Consider the following 16,048-nt stretch of genomic DNA (forward strand, 5'->3'; position numbering starts at 1 on the left):
CTTTGGCCAGGAGCAGCGGTAGCAATGAGCCTTGCATGCCCATGCTACCTTGCAGCTCATGCACATTTGGAGCCTGATCTTCATGGATGGAGTTTCCTTCCATGTTACCAAGATAACTAGCTGATCCCTAAGTGTGAGCTCACACTGGGTGCCCAAATCCCATGTTAAACATCTCAAACTGCTCTGGGATGGGGATTGGGATGGAGGATGCCCCTGGGTCCACCAGTAAGGACACACTGCAGAGGGTCCCACCAGTTCCTTTAGTTTCCCTGTGCTTTGATCATCATCTCCTCGTCCTGTCTCCCTTGCCAGCTGGGAAGGCAGGACCGCGTTAAGCATCACATCCCCTTCTCACAGTGCAATCTGCTCCCATCCATCTGATGTGCCAGGCCTGGGGACGGCTCTATTAGACTCTCTCCTCTCTTAAAATCTATCAGGGCGTTATCAGCCCCATCTGAAACCTAAAGTCACTCCATTGTCATTGTCCCTGTATTTCTTCCTCATTATTTTCCCTTGTCCCCCCCCTCAGCCTGTATGTGTCATGTGTATGTGTGTATATGTGTGTGTGTGTGTGTGTCCCACAGCCGCTGTTTGATATGATGCGGGCTCTCTCGCTATTAGTATTAGTAATCGCGGCCCCTGAAGTGAAACAATCTCCTGTAATCTATCAGCGGTTTATCGGCCCTATCTGAGCGCCGGGAATGGCTGGGCTCGGCGATGGCGCCATGCTCGGCCGCTGATAAAGTTACAGAGTTCAGGCGGTGATGAATGTTAAGTAACTGCACCCCGCGCAGATAGGATATGGACTTGGCAGGGGGAGCAGCTCCGCCTGAAACCAATCTCTCCCCTATCAGCACGGCTGCTTTTTCTCAGGCTCTGCTTCTCCACAGCTCTGTTCTCCCCACCAGTTATAACTGGGGGGTTCCATGGGGTGACACCACCCCAGATTGAGGAGGGATGCTCGAGGTGCTGTGCGTTGCTGGGGGTACCACCATGGGTGCTCATTTGAGGTGGTGGGGATGCTGTAGGGTATGGACATGAGTGTTCCCCCATCAGTAATTGTAGCATCCCCCAGTGAGCACTTGCAGGATGTTGCCTACCATAAGAAATCACAGCAGCCCCATCACCTTCATTCCCTCTCTATACCCATCATTCCCCTTCTGGACAAACTAGGCCTAAATACATAATAAATGTAATAATAAATAACTATAAATACCCCCCATGAGCAATTGCAGCATCACCCCCCACCTCTGCTCCCCTACTATCCTTTATGCCTCTCCTGGATGAATTAGACTAAATACTTCATTAATTTAATTATATATTATCACAAATCCCCCCCTACAAGCAGTTGTAGCATCTCTTCTTGTGAGTGATTACAGCATCCCACCAGCAATCATAGCATCCCCACCACCTTCATTCCCTTGCTCTCCTTCTTTTCCCTCCTGGATAAAATAGGCATAATTTAATGATAAATTATTAAAAATGCATTATAAATCCACCCCTCCACCTTCCATCTCCCCAAACATATCTCTTTTTTTACCTTGCCCTTTAACACAGGGCACTGCGGGAAGGATCAGGGCGAGTTTTATCTGGTGGTGATGGAGAAGGGCCCCATATTAGAGATAGGTACCGCTGGGGTTGGCCTCAACCGCTATCGCCTCCACGCATGGGGCTGATATTTCATGTGCTGATATCCATGGCAGGAGCCCGGCCCAGGGATGCTGCAGCTGAGCTGATAGGGCATAGGGTTTATTTGTGCTCAAAAAGGTCTGTTTTCCTCCAAAATGAGGTCCTGAGTAGGGGTCTTACCCACCAGCACCCCCTTTTATGGATAGTATTACAATGTAGTGCTGGATCCCAGCAGCATCAGCCAAGAGGAGGGGGAAAATAACCCACTGGATAACATGACCTTTGAGGACTGGTGTCATTTCCCAGCCATTGAAACCTCATTTGCCCTCGACCGCAGTGCTTGGCATCCCTGATCCTCTGGGAACAGGCTCGGGGGTACCCGAGGTCATGGGTGAAAGCAAACATTAATACATACCAGGGAAAAATTGGGTGAGAAGAGGCGGGCGGTTGTCCCATCAGATACCAGTGGTTTTTGGATCTGCAGCACAGGTTGCTCTCTGGGTGTTGCTTGCTGCGGGGCTGACATGGCACAACCCTGCTACAAGACCCTGGGGAATCCCCAGCCTGGGCCAGGCCCCACAGAATCACTTGGAGATGGTTTTGCAGCCAGTGCAAGGAAGGATCAGGAGTGGATGTGACCCTCTCCATGGGTGTCTTTCCATGGGGAATACCAGCTCCTTTGCCTGCTCCTGCAACACTGCTCATGGCTACAAAATCTGGGGTGAAATAAGGAGGTTTTGGGGCACCGGCACTGCCATGAGGAGGTGATGCCCGAGCATCTCGATCGCAAGGTGATAGGTGAGCATAGTGGTGATGCTTCACATGCCCTGAGACCTTCTGTGCAGCCTCCCCCAGCTCCTTTGGGGCTTATTGATTTATTATGGTATATTTTCAATTGGAAGATGTACTCAGGGCCAGCACAGGGGTGATGATGAGGAGCTGGAAGGGGGAAAAAGAGATCCCCCATCATGGTACCCACATGGTCCTGCTGAAGCCAGGGGAGCTGCCTTGAAAGTCCTATTCATGGAGTCAGATGTGGGCTGATGCACACCCAGACTGCCCCCATCCTGCACGTGTTTCCAGTCCAGGATTCGCTTTCCACTATGGGAACTCCTCTTCCTCCTCTTCCTCCATCTCCTCCTCCCTGCTCCAGAGCCGGTGGGAAAGTCTGGGGCTGTTGCTATTTTCTATCTGCTATCAAGGCCTCTTATCACTTTGCTCTTGTCTGTGTGCCGGCATTCGGAGCGTCCAGGGTCTCACTCTTGGCAGCATGGAGGAGTCCCCCTCCTTTTGTGTTATCCATGTATGTTTCCCCTTGTGTTTACCAGCACAGCACAAGGAATCAACAACCTTCATTTGAGTGATCAAACAGTTCCCTGGGTAATGATGAGCTTTCCTGCCATTGGGAATGCCGGCCTCGATGGCAGACCTGCATCCCCAGACTGAGCACGGGTGACAAGAGCGCATCACTGCGAGTTTTGGACAATTGTTGTAATCTTTTTTGTGAAGAAAAAGGGAAAAAATAAGAAAGAAATAAAGAAATCCTTCCTTGTTATCAAACATAAAAAAAAGAGGGAAAAGAGGGAGGGAGAAGAGTTAATCGTCAAAGCGGAGTATCTTGGAAGGGAGCATTTTTTGGCTCTTCCCCTCTCTGTAAAGCCAGCCTCAGTAATTCAGTTTTAAAGCATGAAAAAAGGGAGTTGATGAAATTCCACTATCAGCACTGAACCAATATGCAAAATATCTCGCCGAAAATCAAATAGCTATTATGTTTTCATTTCCATTTCAGCGTATTTGCTTAATGAAGAATAGACAGATCAGGCAAGCCGAGGGAGGCTGTGTGCGGTGATAACTGTGCAGGGCTTCCAGCAATCCCGGAGAAGTGACGCTCCGCTCCCTGCTCCACGCTCCCTCTCCCTCCCTGCTTTTCCCTTTTTTCCTTTTTTTTACCTCTTTTTTTTTACCCTTTTTTATTTTTTCTAAGCTATCCAGTAGCTCATTTAACCCACGCAGCCGGCGGCACCGATGGCAGAGCATCCAATGGGAATAGGTGGTGGGTTGGGAGCGGGATGCTGCAGTAGGGCCGGCTGGGTGCTGGAATGCATCTAAGGACCATGGTGACATGGTGCTGGGATGCTGCTGGCCACCCATCATCCCTATAGGCGCTCGGTGATGTTGCAGCACCCATACTCCTGGTTTTATGTCATTGCATGATATGGGGCATCCCCATCTCCATCCTCAGTGTATTAGGGCAGGATATGGGTGATCTAGGCACCCTGGGTGGGTACCACATGCAGTCCTGTCTCCATCCATTCCTCCCCAGTCCCATCCATCCCTCCATGGGTCTGTCCATCCCTTCCTGGCCAGGCTGGAAGTGCCAAGCTATGGAGCAGGCGAGAGTCGGGTTAACTTTATCAGAAGCCCAAGAGCCGTGAAGGCGTGAAAGAAGAAATTAGCCTAACAATGTTTCATTTGCAGCGAGAGAAACGATTTGTTAGCTGGCGATTGTTTCTGAATATTATCAGAGCCTTTTTAATTGTGCTGGAACTGAAATTAGCAGAATTAGAATAAATTGCCTTCCCTTCTCCGGCAGCCTCTTTATTCACGCTCATTGTTGTCTGCTTTGTATAGATTATGGGCTCTTTGTTCTCCTGCTGTAAATATACATGCCTGGAGTCACAGAGAGCAGCTGAGGTCTGCAGTGGGTTTGTCACCGCGCCATTCCCCCCCTTGCCTGCACCGGGGTGGTGCCGGATGGGCACCGGGCAGCCCCCGGCACGAGCCACGCATGCTGCTCGCTCTTCCTTCCTTTCTTTATTGATATGAGCATGGATGGGGATGCGTTACCATGGAAACGGCAGCATGGGCTGTCAGGGCTGTCTGGGGGAGCTGAAGGGGTGTCCCCCATCGTGAACCCCATATGCACCCTCCATGTGCCCTGTGTTCCCATTGCAGCATCCTCCTGTGTGCAGGGCTGTGGGCATGGCAGGGGGATGTGTTGTGGGTCTCCTGTGAGATGAGGGGTGCTTGGGGACCATGGAGATGGTTTTTGGGGTCCCTCACCCTGTTTAGATGCTGGGGGTTCAGATGGGAGGCACAGGTGAGCAGTGCAGCAGGCTGGGTACCTCACTATGCCATACCTATGTACACATAGTACTTGGGGATGTATAGGGCTCATTTTGCACAGTGTGGGGATCACTGTTCCTGTAAGTGTTCAAAACCATATAAGATAAGGCCTCAGTGACATGGTTTAGTGCTGGGGAACAGTTTGACTTGATCATCTTAAAGGTCTTTTCCCACCCGGTTGATTCTATGTGTGAGGGGCACCAAGGGGTACACCCCTAGAAAGCCACTGGTTCTATAAACCTCCCTCTGCAAAGGGACATTGACCCAAGGGAGAAGCTGAACCAGAGGGCTGGATGGGGATGGGGCTCCCTTCCCTTCCCATGGCATTCAGAGCATCTCCTCTCAGCCCTATGTCAGGTTAGGAAATGGCCCTTTGCCATCATCCTAACATTCCCAACTGGGATAACCCAGTGCTGGGTTTATTCCCATCCAGTTCTCCCACTAACCACCCCTCTGTGTTTCCCAGGTTCCTTGGCAGTGATGGAGGAAGGTGAGGATGGCCCAGCGGCAGAGAAGAGCCCCTTGGAGAGGGATGCAGCCACCTTGGACCTCGAGGGCTCTGTTGAGCATGATGCCTCCAGCCCCCCCGACAGTGAACGTGAGTCTCACCATGGTGGCAGGGGGCTACCTATGGTGTCCCCATGCCATGGGGATAGGCTCTGCCACCAGAACACATGGGCATCATCACTGCAGGGTGTGAATTAGCAAACAGAGCATCCCACCCACCCATTGAGGTTGCCGGTTAAGCAAGACCCCTGTCTCCATGGGGTGCTCCATCCCTCCAGACAACAGCAGCACGCTGGAGTGGGGCACAAGCAATGATGCTTGAAGTCAGAGACAGTTTGCTCACCACAATGGCTGCTGATGAGCAGCATAACCTTGTATCTGTATCAGCAGTGGTAGTGAAGTGGGGGGGTATGCAAAGTTCTGGGTGACTTGTTCTAGTTAAATATGTCCATGCTCATTGCAGGGGGTTGGATTATATAATCTTTGGAGGCCCCTTCCAACACAAACTATGATATGATTCTGGTTCTATGATTCTATAAAGTGACCTTCTTCTCCCCAGGATGAGCTCTGAAGGCCCCTTCCATGGCAAACTATGATATGATTCTGATTCTGATTCTGATTCTATAAAGTGACCTTCTTCTCCCCAGGATGAAGGCCCCTTCCATGGCAAACTATGATATGATTCTTTGTTCTGTGACTGTATAAAGTGATCTGCTTCCCCCAGGGTTGCAAAGTGACCTTGTGATGTTCAGAACAACATCTTCTGGGGTGCAGACTGCCTCCCCAGGGGGCAAAGCAGTTCCTAAGGCCATCAGAATAGTCTGGGTTAGAAGGGACCTTCAAAGCTCATCCTGGGGAGAAGGAGGTCACTTTATAGAACAACAGAGCCAGAATCATATCATAGTTTAGATTAGAAGGGACCTTCAGAGCTCATCCAGTCAAAACCCCCTGCAATGAGCAGAGACATCTTCAGTTAGATCAAGACACCCAGAACTTCGAGGCCATGATTCTGTGGTTCTATGAAGTGACCTCTTTCCCCCTAAGATAAGCTCTGAAGGCTCCATCCAACCCAAACTGTGATATGATTCTATCATTCTGTGATTCCATAAAGTGATCTCCTTTACCCATGAGCTCAACCTGACCTCTTGGTGTCCAAACCCACATCTCTAGGGTGCAAACTGCCTCCCCTTGGTGCAGAGCATCCCCTGAACCCACAGGTGGTGGCACGGATGGGGATACGGGGCCGTTGCTGCCTGCTTCCTGCCCTTGCCGCCTGCCTGCCGCCGCTGTGCCATGCCCCACCCCAGAGGTGGCTGCATTACAGGGCCGGGCTGAAACAGTCCCCAGATATCCCTTAAGTTCCTTCCTGTGGAGGTGGGGGCAAATCCTAATCAGTTCGTGTTTGCAGTGCCCTTCGAGATAACCGCGGCAGGGCAAGGCTGCACCGGCTAATGCAGCCGGATGGGTCAGCAGCAGGCAATGGTGGCTCCTGAGAGCACCGGGGCAAAGCAAAGTGTGTATCCCCCTTTCAAACCTATTGGAATGATGCTATGGGGATCCACACCAGGCAACACTGGCTCCTGGGAAGCACCAGAGCAAAGCAAAGCATGTATCCCCATTCCAAACCCATTGGAATGATGCTATGGGGATCCACACCAGGCAACGCTGGCTCCTGGGAAGCACCGGAGCAAAGCAAAGCATGTATCCCCCTTCCAAACCCATTGGAGCGATGCCATGGGGATCCACACCAGGCAATGGTGGCTTTCAGGAAGCACCAGAACAAAGCAAAGAGTGTATACCCCTTCCAAACCCATTGGAGCAATGCCATGGGGATCCACACCAGGCAATGGTGGCTCCCGGGAAGCACCAGGGCAAAGCAAAGTGTGTATCCCCATTCCAAACCCATTGGAGTGATGCTAAGGGGATCCACACCAGGCAGTGGTGGCTTTCAGGAAGCACCAGGGCAAAGCAAAGCATATATCCCCCTTCCAAACCCATTGGAGCGATGCTATAGGGATCCACACTAGGCAACGGTGGCTCCTGGGAAGCACAGGAGCAAACCAAAGTGTGTATGCCCATTCCAAACCCATTGGAGCGATGCCATGGGGATCCACACCAGCCAACACTGGCTTTCAGGAACCACCAAAGCAAAGGGTCCCCCTTAAAACCAATGGAGCAATGCTGCGCGGATCCCAATAGCCAGGGCAGGAAGGGCTCACAGGCAAACTTTGCTCTGCAGCAGGGAGAAGCGAGTGGCTCTTATCTGATGGGGGAGCCGGGCTGGGGGCGAGGGAGCCGGGAGCCCGGGCGCGTTGCTGCACCTGGCACTGGGCTGCCTTGATAAAGAGGTGATAGCAGAGATAACGCGGAGCAGCAATAACGGCCACTAAAGCTTTCAGCGCGATGGATAAAAATCGATATGCCAGGCACTTTGATTTATAGCCAAAAATAATAGGACTTTTATACCCGGTGATTGATTTATTTGATGTTAATCATTCCGCTTATCACCTGTATTAATAATCTCCAATGCTGGTGACGTCACCCCTGGGTGTTCGCTCTGGCGCCGATCGATTGGGCTCCGTACTGGTTATCCGCCCGGGACGCCAAGGCAAACATGTACTTTGGGCGCTAATCTTCCACACTGTCATATGCAGATAGGCTCTATCAGCTGCATCTCCAGCAGCAGTTAATGGAGAAAATAATTGTTATCAAGTTGCTATGAATACGCCACAAATAGAGCTGTGATGGGAGCGGGGCTGAATCCGGTGACATGGGGCCCAAAGTGGGATGGGAAGGATGGATGTGGGAGGGGTTTAGGGGTGAGAGGTGAGTGCCTGCCCATTGAGGATGTGTGATGGGCTTGGCTGTCATTATGGGGCATCCCATGGGGAGAGAGGACCCTACAGGTGGGCAGTGGGGATGTGGATTTTGAGGGGGACCTCCCTATGCACATCCCTTAGAGCATCCTGGCCCTGGGGTGTCACTGGTCCAGTGGTCCCGGTTCCTATGAGATGCTCCCTCTGAAGTTCCCCATATTTGACCTGCTGCCTTCCCTCTCCTACTGCAGATTCCAGAGACACCCCAGAGAGTTCGAAGGAGATGGAGAAGACAGATCCTGGAGAAAACCTGCAGGAAATAGATGTCTGGAATGGGCCAGGTAGGTGCCCAGTGTGCAGCCGGTCATCCTGCTCCTTCCCAGCTTCCCACTTGGGACACAGGCTGGAATAGCCGGAACGGTCTCCGTGCATTCATCTCTTGCAAACCAGTATGAGGACTGGGAGCACTGGGAGCTGAGCAGGCTGTATATACATTACTTCTGCAGAGAAGGGAGATATGAGATGATGACTGCGGTCCCCATATCCCCAGGGCACTTGTTTGGGACAGTAAAACACAAGCTGGGAGCTGCGGGGATGCCATCACTGTGGCTGGCATCATTCTTCCCAGCACAGAGAGGGTTTGGACCTCGTCCTGCATCGCTCCACGCTTGCGAGGGCACTTCACAAACATCCTGGCAACCACAAGAGCGACGCTCGAGTGGTTTGGTGATGGTTATCAAAACCCCAAGGAGTGAATAAACGCGTCTATCTCCCTCTCAGCATCTCTGCTGGCACCCTGGCAGCCCAGCAATGCTGCGTGTGCCATGTGGGTACCCTGCGCCCTATCGCCCTGCTATCTCCAAACCACCCCGAGATGGGGTTACACTTGAGGCTCCATTGTGCAGATTGGGTTTGTGGGTGCCCGTCCACTGGGAACAGGGATGGGACAGGGGGAGCTGAGCCCCCCAGGGGTTGATGTGCCACATTTAGGGCCCTGTTAGTGCTTCTCCAAGGGGGGATGCTGATGGACCTGGCTTTGGAGCATCCCCCTGGATGCAGCAGCATGATAGGACATGGTGACCCTAATGCAGGGCAGCGATCGCCTCTCAGTGACGGATGCAGCAGGGCAGGGGTGGTCCCATTCTGTCCCCAAGGCCACCAGTGTCCCATATGGGTGATGGATAGGCACTGGGAACCGCCGGCTGCAGCACACGTGCTCCTGCAGCTGCCCACATCCCCACGGCCCGGCTGGGAGCCATGGCCCCGCTCCCCCTTCCTGCCCCATCCAAGGGGAAGCTCTCTCCGGCCCCGCTGATATCCCAGCCCTTCCTGCGTGCGGAGCAGGAAGGAGATGCGAGGCCTCCCCAGCTCCTTCTTATCTGCTCCCCAGCCCTTTGGCCCCTGCACTGCCGGGCCCCTGCTCCACCGCATCCCAATAGGGATGGGGCTTCCATGGGTGCCCCCATACTGAGGGGTGACAACACTGCACAGCCCCATACCCAACAGCTCCATCAACCACAGGCTCCCCAAAAGGGACCACGAAGCCTTGTCTGTGTCCATGCTTCCCCCTTCCCCCTCTCCCCTCTCCGGAGCGGGTTATTTGCATTCTTTATGTAAAAGAGATTTTATTATCGCCTTCTCCCAGCCCATCTCTATTCTGGTAATTGGAGTGGTATTAATTTCTGTGTGGCTGGGAGTTGATGGCGGTCCGGCGATGCTGCAGCGATAGGGTGTTCCTTTCGCACCAACCGCCGCGATAGCCGGTCTATCAGGCGCTCTGCAGGCTCTGCACTTATCAGGGATGGAGCTGGCAAAAAGGGAAACTCTGAGCAGCCTGAATTTTCTTCTTTATCTGGCAGGATCCGCCGTATGTCAGCAGTGGCAGCTGTGAAGATGCAGCGCATGGGGGGGGGACACGACAAGCAGGCTGCTCCAAGTGCCTTTGTTTGCACCCTGAGGGGTGTCCCCTTCCTCTGGCTCTTTTTGGGGGGCTATGGGGTCACTCCCCATTATGGCTTTGCTGTCTGGGTCTCCAAAAGTGGGTGCGTTGCTGTGGCAGAGGATGGGCAGTGTGGGGATGCAGCATTCCAAGAGCTCGCCATGGGGCTCCTTGGTCCTGTGGGTCAGTGAATGACAGGGAGTGTTCTTGTGTTATCTTTGCAATGACCTTGTTCACTGGAGGGAGCTGCTGCTCACCCGTCTGATATGCAAAGCCCCAGAGCTGCAGGATGTGATCCTCAGCTTGGGAGCCTTTATCCCATCAACTGGGGTGCTTGGTTCTGCTTCCTTACACGGTCCTGGGATGGACCATGGCCATGCTTCATACTCATCCTCTGATGGGCTGGAGAGGGGATGTCCATCCTCCCCACATGCCCTTCGCCACAGCCCCACTAGTGCCTCTCATCCATGCCCATCTTTCCCCCTCCTGTTTGTTTGCTCTGGAGCAGGGCCGGTAGCAGAGACCTTTGGGAGCTCCCACAGCCCCTGGCTCCCATCCCATCCCACCCCATCCCTGCCTGGCCAACCCAACCAAGTTCAGCCAATTTTTCCTGGAGAACTAAAGTGAAAAGTTCCAACAAATTCCATGAATGCAGTGTTAGGACAAGGGGGGTGGAGGAGAGCAGAGTCCTGCCAAGGGACACGATGCTCAACCGCTTTACGAGACAATGGAGAATCCCCACCAGGCACTGCAGCCACAGGGAAGCCTGGATGGCACTTGGCTTTGTGGGATGAAGGTTTTTGCTGTTGTCCCTATGGGGACACTGACAGGGAAGGGATGGAGCAGACAGAGCCAAACCCTGGTTCTTTGCCTTGTCCCCAATGGCCATGTCCCATCACCCTGAAACAGCAGCACTTGCTTCCAGAGGGTCCCTCACTCCTTTTCCTGCATCAGCTTCACCATTTGGGTCTCCACAAAGGTTCCCACCTTGTTGAGCCCCATCAGAACAGAAACTCATCCCTGGCAGTGTTCAAGGCCAGGCTGGACAGAGCCTTGGGTGCCATGGTTTAGTGTGAGGTGTCCCTGCCCATGGCAGGGGGTTGGAACTGGATGATCCTAAGCTCCTTTCCAACCCAAACCATTCCATGATTCCCATCTATTCATGGCTTTATTTAGTAGCTCCCAGGCAGTAACAATGCTCTGGGTTAATTACAGAGCATGGCACAGGTCCACCTTTCAGGACTGACCACGAACCCCAAACCCACCCTCACCCCCAGCCCCTCATGTGGGTATCAGGGTGGCACAGACCAATCCCCTATGTCTTTTTGGGTGCATCTAATTAAAACCACGAACTTTGTCAACTCTCCCCCCGCCTCCCCCTTTGCCTTCGGTTGTGTTTATCTGCACTGCAACTCCTACCCGAATAATCTCTGTCTGCCCGGAGCGTGTCTGCAAACCTCAAGGTTTATTATCGGGGCGAGCAGGGCACGAGGAGGACGGCTCATCCGGATGGCTGTCCCCGTGCCATATATCCCCCTTTTCCCCTTTGTTTTGAGTGGGAGGCATAAGTTATTCCTGCTATTCCTTTTTATCACTGGGAGCTGGGCTGAGTGGTGATTGCTGTGTTGGGGTTAGATTGTTGTGGGATGGGGGGAAGATTGGGTTTGGGGGAGTTCCTGTTGTGCTGAAAACTACACCCTGTGTGGTTAGTGTTGGCTAAGCCAGACAATGAAGGCAGCAGGATGGAGAGTGTCCCATTAGTGACACTGGTCCTGGATTGGGGATATGGAAGGGGACCCTGTCCCTGCTGGGGTTTGTATCCTGGACACCAGTTCAGGCTCTGTGTGGGGACACTGGAAGGTGGAGGGATGGCCAGGATGGTTTGGGATGGTGCTGAGTGGGAGGATGCTCAGACCAGTCTGGAGTGCAGGGATGCTCAGGCTGGTTTAGGGACACTGGTGTGGTGCAGGGATGCTGAAACCCATTTACGGACATTACTGGGATGCTCAGGCTGCTTTGAGGACATTGCTGAGTGGAAGGATGCTCAGATCCACTTTGGGATACTGCTGGGATGCAGGGATGCTCAGGCTGCTTTGAGGACACTACTAATGTTGAGGGACACCCAGACACAGCATGGCAGGGATACCCCTGCATTGAGCAGCACCAGGATGATGTTGAGAGGTGCATGTAATGTCCCCCCCAACTCTGTCCCAATCCTTTCCCTTGGGAAGGAGGAAAATGTCTCATGTACTTGTGGAGAGAGCCCTGAGGGTGATGCTGCCGGGCTCAGTGTGACTGACAGCTGTCAATCACTGCTGCCCTGCCTGTCTGCACTGGGCTGGAGCTGAGGACCAGTGGGGCTTGTGTGCTAAGCCAAGCTCCCTCCCTGCTCCTGCCCAGTGCTGAGGAGTGACCCCCCCTTGTGGTCCCCTCCTCCTTTCCGGAGGGGATATCTACCCTGTGCATCAGCTCCAGGGGCCCCTTCACTCCCCTTCCTCCCCCTTCCCAGCTTCCTGCCCCCCCCAGCACATCCCTACCCGCTGCTTGGTACCAGCCTGGGCAGAGTTGGGGGGTCCCAGCAGCCCTGTGACTGGGGAGAGAGCAGGGATAGGGGGTCCCTGTCACAGGGGTCCAGCCTGCCTGGAGAGCTGGGAATTCTTCCTCCTTCCCATCCTCCCTCAGCACTTTCTGATGCTGTTCCCAGTGTTAATTCCTGTCCCCATACCCATGGCTCACTTTTACTACCCAAGATGGGGACCCTATTGAGAGAGGGACCCCTGGGAATGGGGACCCCATCAATGCCACATCCCCACAGTGCTCAGCAACACCCCAAACATCCCAGGGACGTTATCAGGACGCATCCTGCTGGGGCAGGGCACCCTGGCTTACATGGGGCATAAGGAAAGGGCGATCCCAGGGTGACACATGGCAAGGCTGGCACCAGCACCTGCCAGCTGTGCAGCACAGCTGGCAAGCGGGTGCCTGGCCCTCTTTGGGGTGCAGCACCTCGTGGGTGCCATGGTCCCCCCTTTTCCCTGGGCGCTGGGAGGTGCAGCTCTGCTCTGCAGGGTAGGTCACAGCTCCTCCATTAACCAAGGGCAGGGTTCAGCCTGATAAAGATTTGCTTTTGTACTCTGTCAAAAAGGAAATCAATAAATGGCAGGCGATGGGCAGGACTGATAAAGGCACAAATCTCCCCTTAGCTCCTGCCATGCCAGGGCAATGGGGTGCCCCTTCTGCACCCTAAAACCCGGGGGGGACACACACAGGCAGAGCCCAGCTCTCCCATAACCATCCCCTCTCAGGCAATGGCAGCTCAGCCACAGCAACCCCAGGCTGAGCCTAAGCAGGCGCAGCCCAGCAAGGCTCAAATTGAAACCCTCCTCGCTCCTTTGTCGTCCCCAAGGCTGCCCTGATTACTCGAGCACCCGGGACGGCAAAGCCGGGATAATCTCCTTAGCCCCTTTGGAGAGATTTCCCTTTGTGAGCGGAGGTGAAGAGTGGAGATGCTGCGTGTTCGCAGCTTAAGACTCTTCCCAATCGGCTCCCTCCATCTTATCGGAGCGGTGCCATCACATCATTTCACTAGTTGAGTTGTCAGGATTTATTCCTTCCGCCGTGCACTCGCTGCTTCTAAAAACAGCAGCTGGGGCGTATGGCAGGGCTAGGGATGCTCTGAGAGATGGGGCTGCTCTGGGATGCTGGGTACCAATGGATGGATGGATGGATGGATGGATGGATGGATGGATGGATGGATCCATCCTCCTTCCCTTTTAGGGCTCCCCTGCCATAAGGACATCCCACACATGCTGTGATGGGAGCAGAGATCCCCTGTTCATCCCTGTTCCCCTAGGGTTCATGTGGGGGCTGTACCTGGTGTTGTGGTCCCCCCCAACAGGGCTGGCAGCTCCTAGGGCCAGGCACAAAGCGCTGTATAAATAGGAGCAGAGCACAGTGCGGCTGATGCTGGGATGTGGTCCCGTGACATCCCGATAGCAGTATTTATCCAGATAGTATCCAGGCAGCTGCAAACACTGTGGGGACCTCCAAGCCTGGATCCCTGCCGAGGGGCAGAACCCATCATTCCCATTGGATTAAAGCCACACTGGTGCAGTTGGGGCAAAGGGGGTACAGGAGTTGGTTGGGATGGGATAGGTGGGTTTGCCCAGGGCTGCTGTTTCCTATTGTTGCTCCCACAGGGAAAGCAAATGTGGGTGCATGGATGCAGCTGCACCTCTGGAGCATCAGGAGCAAAGGCAGGTGGATACAGGAGCTGACCCAGTTGGGTACCACTCCCGACAGTGCATCCTTGCCCAAAAGCACTGTCTATTTCCCTGGCCCTAAGAATACCGTGGGTCACCTTGTGAATGGGCTCTTATAGAAGCTCTTCACACCCTTGCCCTGTGCTCACCCTGTCTTGCATGGCAATGCCTGCAGGTTTCCTCCCTTCCTGCACCTCACAAGTCCGGGGGGGCTCTGGTTCCAGCCCTGCCTCCGCAGCCATTGATCGCCCCATGCGTGGCCATGGTGTGATGACAGGATTAATCTTTGCTCTCCAGCACAGCTCAGCCTGTTTCTTTGAAACCTCTCGATGGGGAGATAAGCCGAGGTGCAGTGTGGGGCGAGCAGGCGCTCTCAGTTCCTGGGGGCAAGGAGCAGCCCCAGCGCCCTATGTTCCATCAGTGGGGCAGAGCACTGGGGTCCATGCATTGCACCTGGCTCACCGGGGGCTTTTCCCCTCCCTCCTTCCTTCCTTCCTGCTGCTTTTCTTCAGGACACAAAGCAAACAGCCCCGTCCCTGCCCAATTTGGTTAATGATCAGGGAGATAAACGTGCCGCGATAACAGGAGCACTGCCTGCCTGGGACTGATGGCCACAGGAGATACCCGGGGCGGTGTTCACCTGCCGGGGGGATCCCGCAGGAAGGCAGCATTGGAGATGTGGACTTTGCTCCTTGCCAGGCACCCCATGGGCTGGCACCAGCAATTCCCAGCTCTCCAGGCTGCAGGAAGGGGGATGCAGCTGAACCTGGTGCTGCTGGAATGTAGGGATGTGGATCGCTTGCTTTGGGCTTTGTTATCAAGTGTGGACAATGTGCCAGGCTGTGCCATCCTGCCTTGGCATCTGTTTTCCCTTCCCGATGGACAACTACAGCAGTACCACATACTTACTTTGTAAAACCCCCTTTTCCTCCTCTTTTTCCTTGCTGTATCAATGTGGGTACAGCCAATGCTTCAGGGGCTGTGTCAGCATCCCTGTCTGGGCACAGGGACACCTATCCGCATGGAGAACCACTCAGCACTGCTGGATGGGGTTCACCACATCACGTTTTGGGGGTGACAGCAGTGCATTGGGCCAGTGGCCAGTGCCATGGCCACCGAGCACTGGTGGGGAGCGGGGCCAGCTCCAGAGGCACTATTTTTGTCCCCCTGTCTGGAACGGTTTTGTCTTTATCAGCGCCTGCGTGTTTTCTCTGCTGGGGATTGATACACAGAAGATGAAGTGCTCTGACATGGGAAGTGTCAGGCGAACGCTCTTATCTTGGAGACATGGTCTCCTGACCCAAACGCTGCTGATTACCAGTGAGACGGGGGGAAGGAGGGGCAAAAGGGGGGGCATAAGGGGGGGGGGAAGCAGCGGTTGGGCTCTGTTCCCCAAAAGCAGCCAGGCTGTACAGAGGGGAGACACCACCATTGGGAATGTGGGGCTTTGGTTCCTGGCTCCAGTGATGGGGATGCTGGGAATGGGATGGAGGGGATAAAGGGAGCCTGGCAGCCCAGTGGTACATCAGGAATCAGACAGGAGCAAGGGCACCTTTGAGCATCCAAACCAGCACCAAGGGCTCTCAGGATGAAGGCACTGAGGGCAGGAAGGGGAGGCAGGAGCCCTGCCTGTATCCCAGCAGGGCAGAGCTGCTGCAGGCAGAGCACATCTCATTCACCAGCATGTGTTGGAGGCTGTGGCATGGGGATGGAGGGTGGCTCAGGGATGATACTTGGGAATCTCAAACACCTTTGCAGCCTTTCCTCCA

At 54.1% G+C, this 16,048-nt stretch overlaps 1 protein-coding gene across 1 annotated transcript in view; it reads left to right on the forward strand.

The window, feature by feature from the left end:
• The window catches only part of ZFPM1 (zinc finger protein, FOG family member 1), a 33,194-nt gene that overhangs the window by 8,407 nt on the left and 8,739 nt on the right, over positions 1–16,048 (forward strand). The window contains exons 2-3 of the mRNA XM_034072861.1: positions 5,222–5,353; positions 8,330–8,419. Of these exons, the coding sequence (XP_033928752.1) occupies positions 5,222–5,353; positions 8,330–8,419 (222 nt within the window). The remainder of the gene's footprint in view (positions 1–5,221; positions 5,354–8,329; positions 8,420–16,048) is intronic.

This window comes from Melopsittacus undulatus, chromosome Z (genome assembly GCF_012275295.1).
Source record: "Melopsittacus undulatus isolate bMelUnd1 chromosome Z, bMelUnd1.mat.Z, whole genome shotgun sequence".
In the NCBI taxonomy this organism is placed as follows: Eukaryota; Metazoa; Chordata; class Aves; order Psittaciformes; family Psittaculidae; genus Melopsittacus; species Melopsittacus undulatus.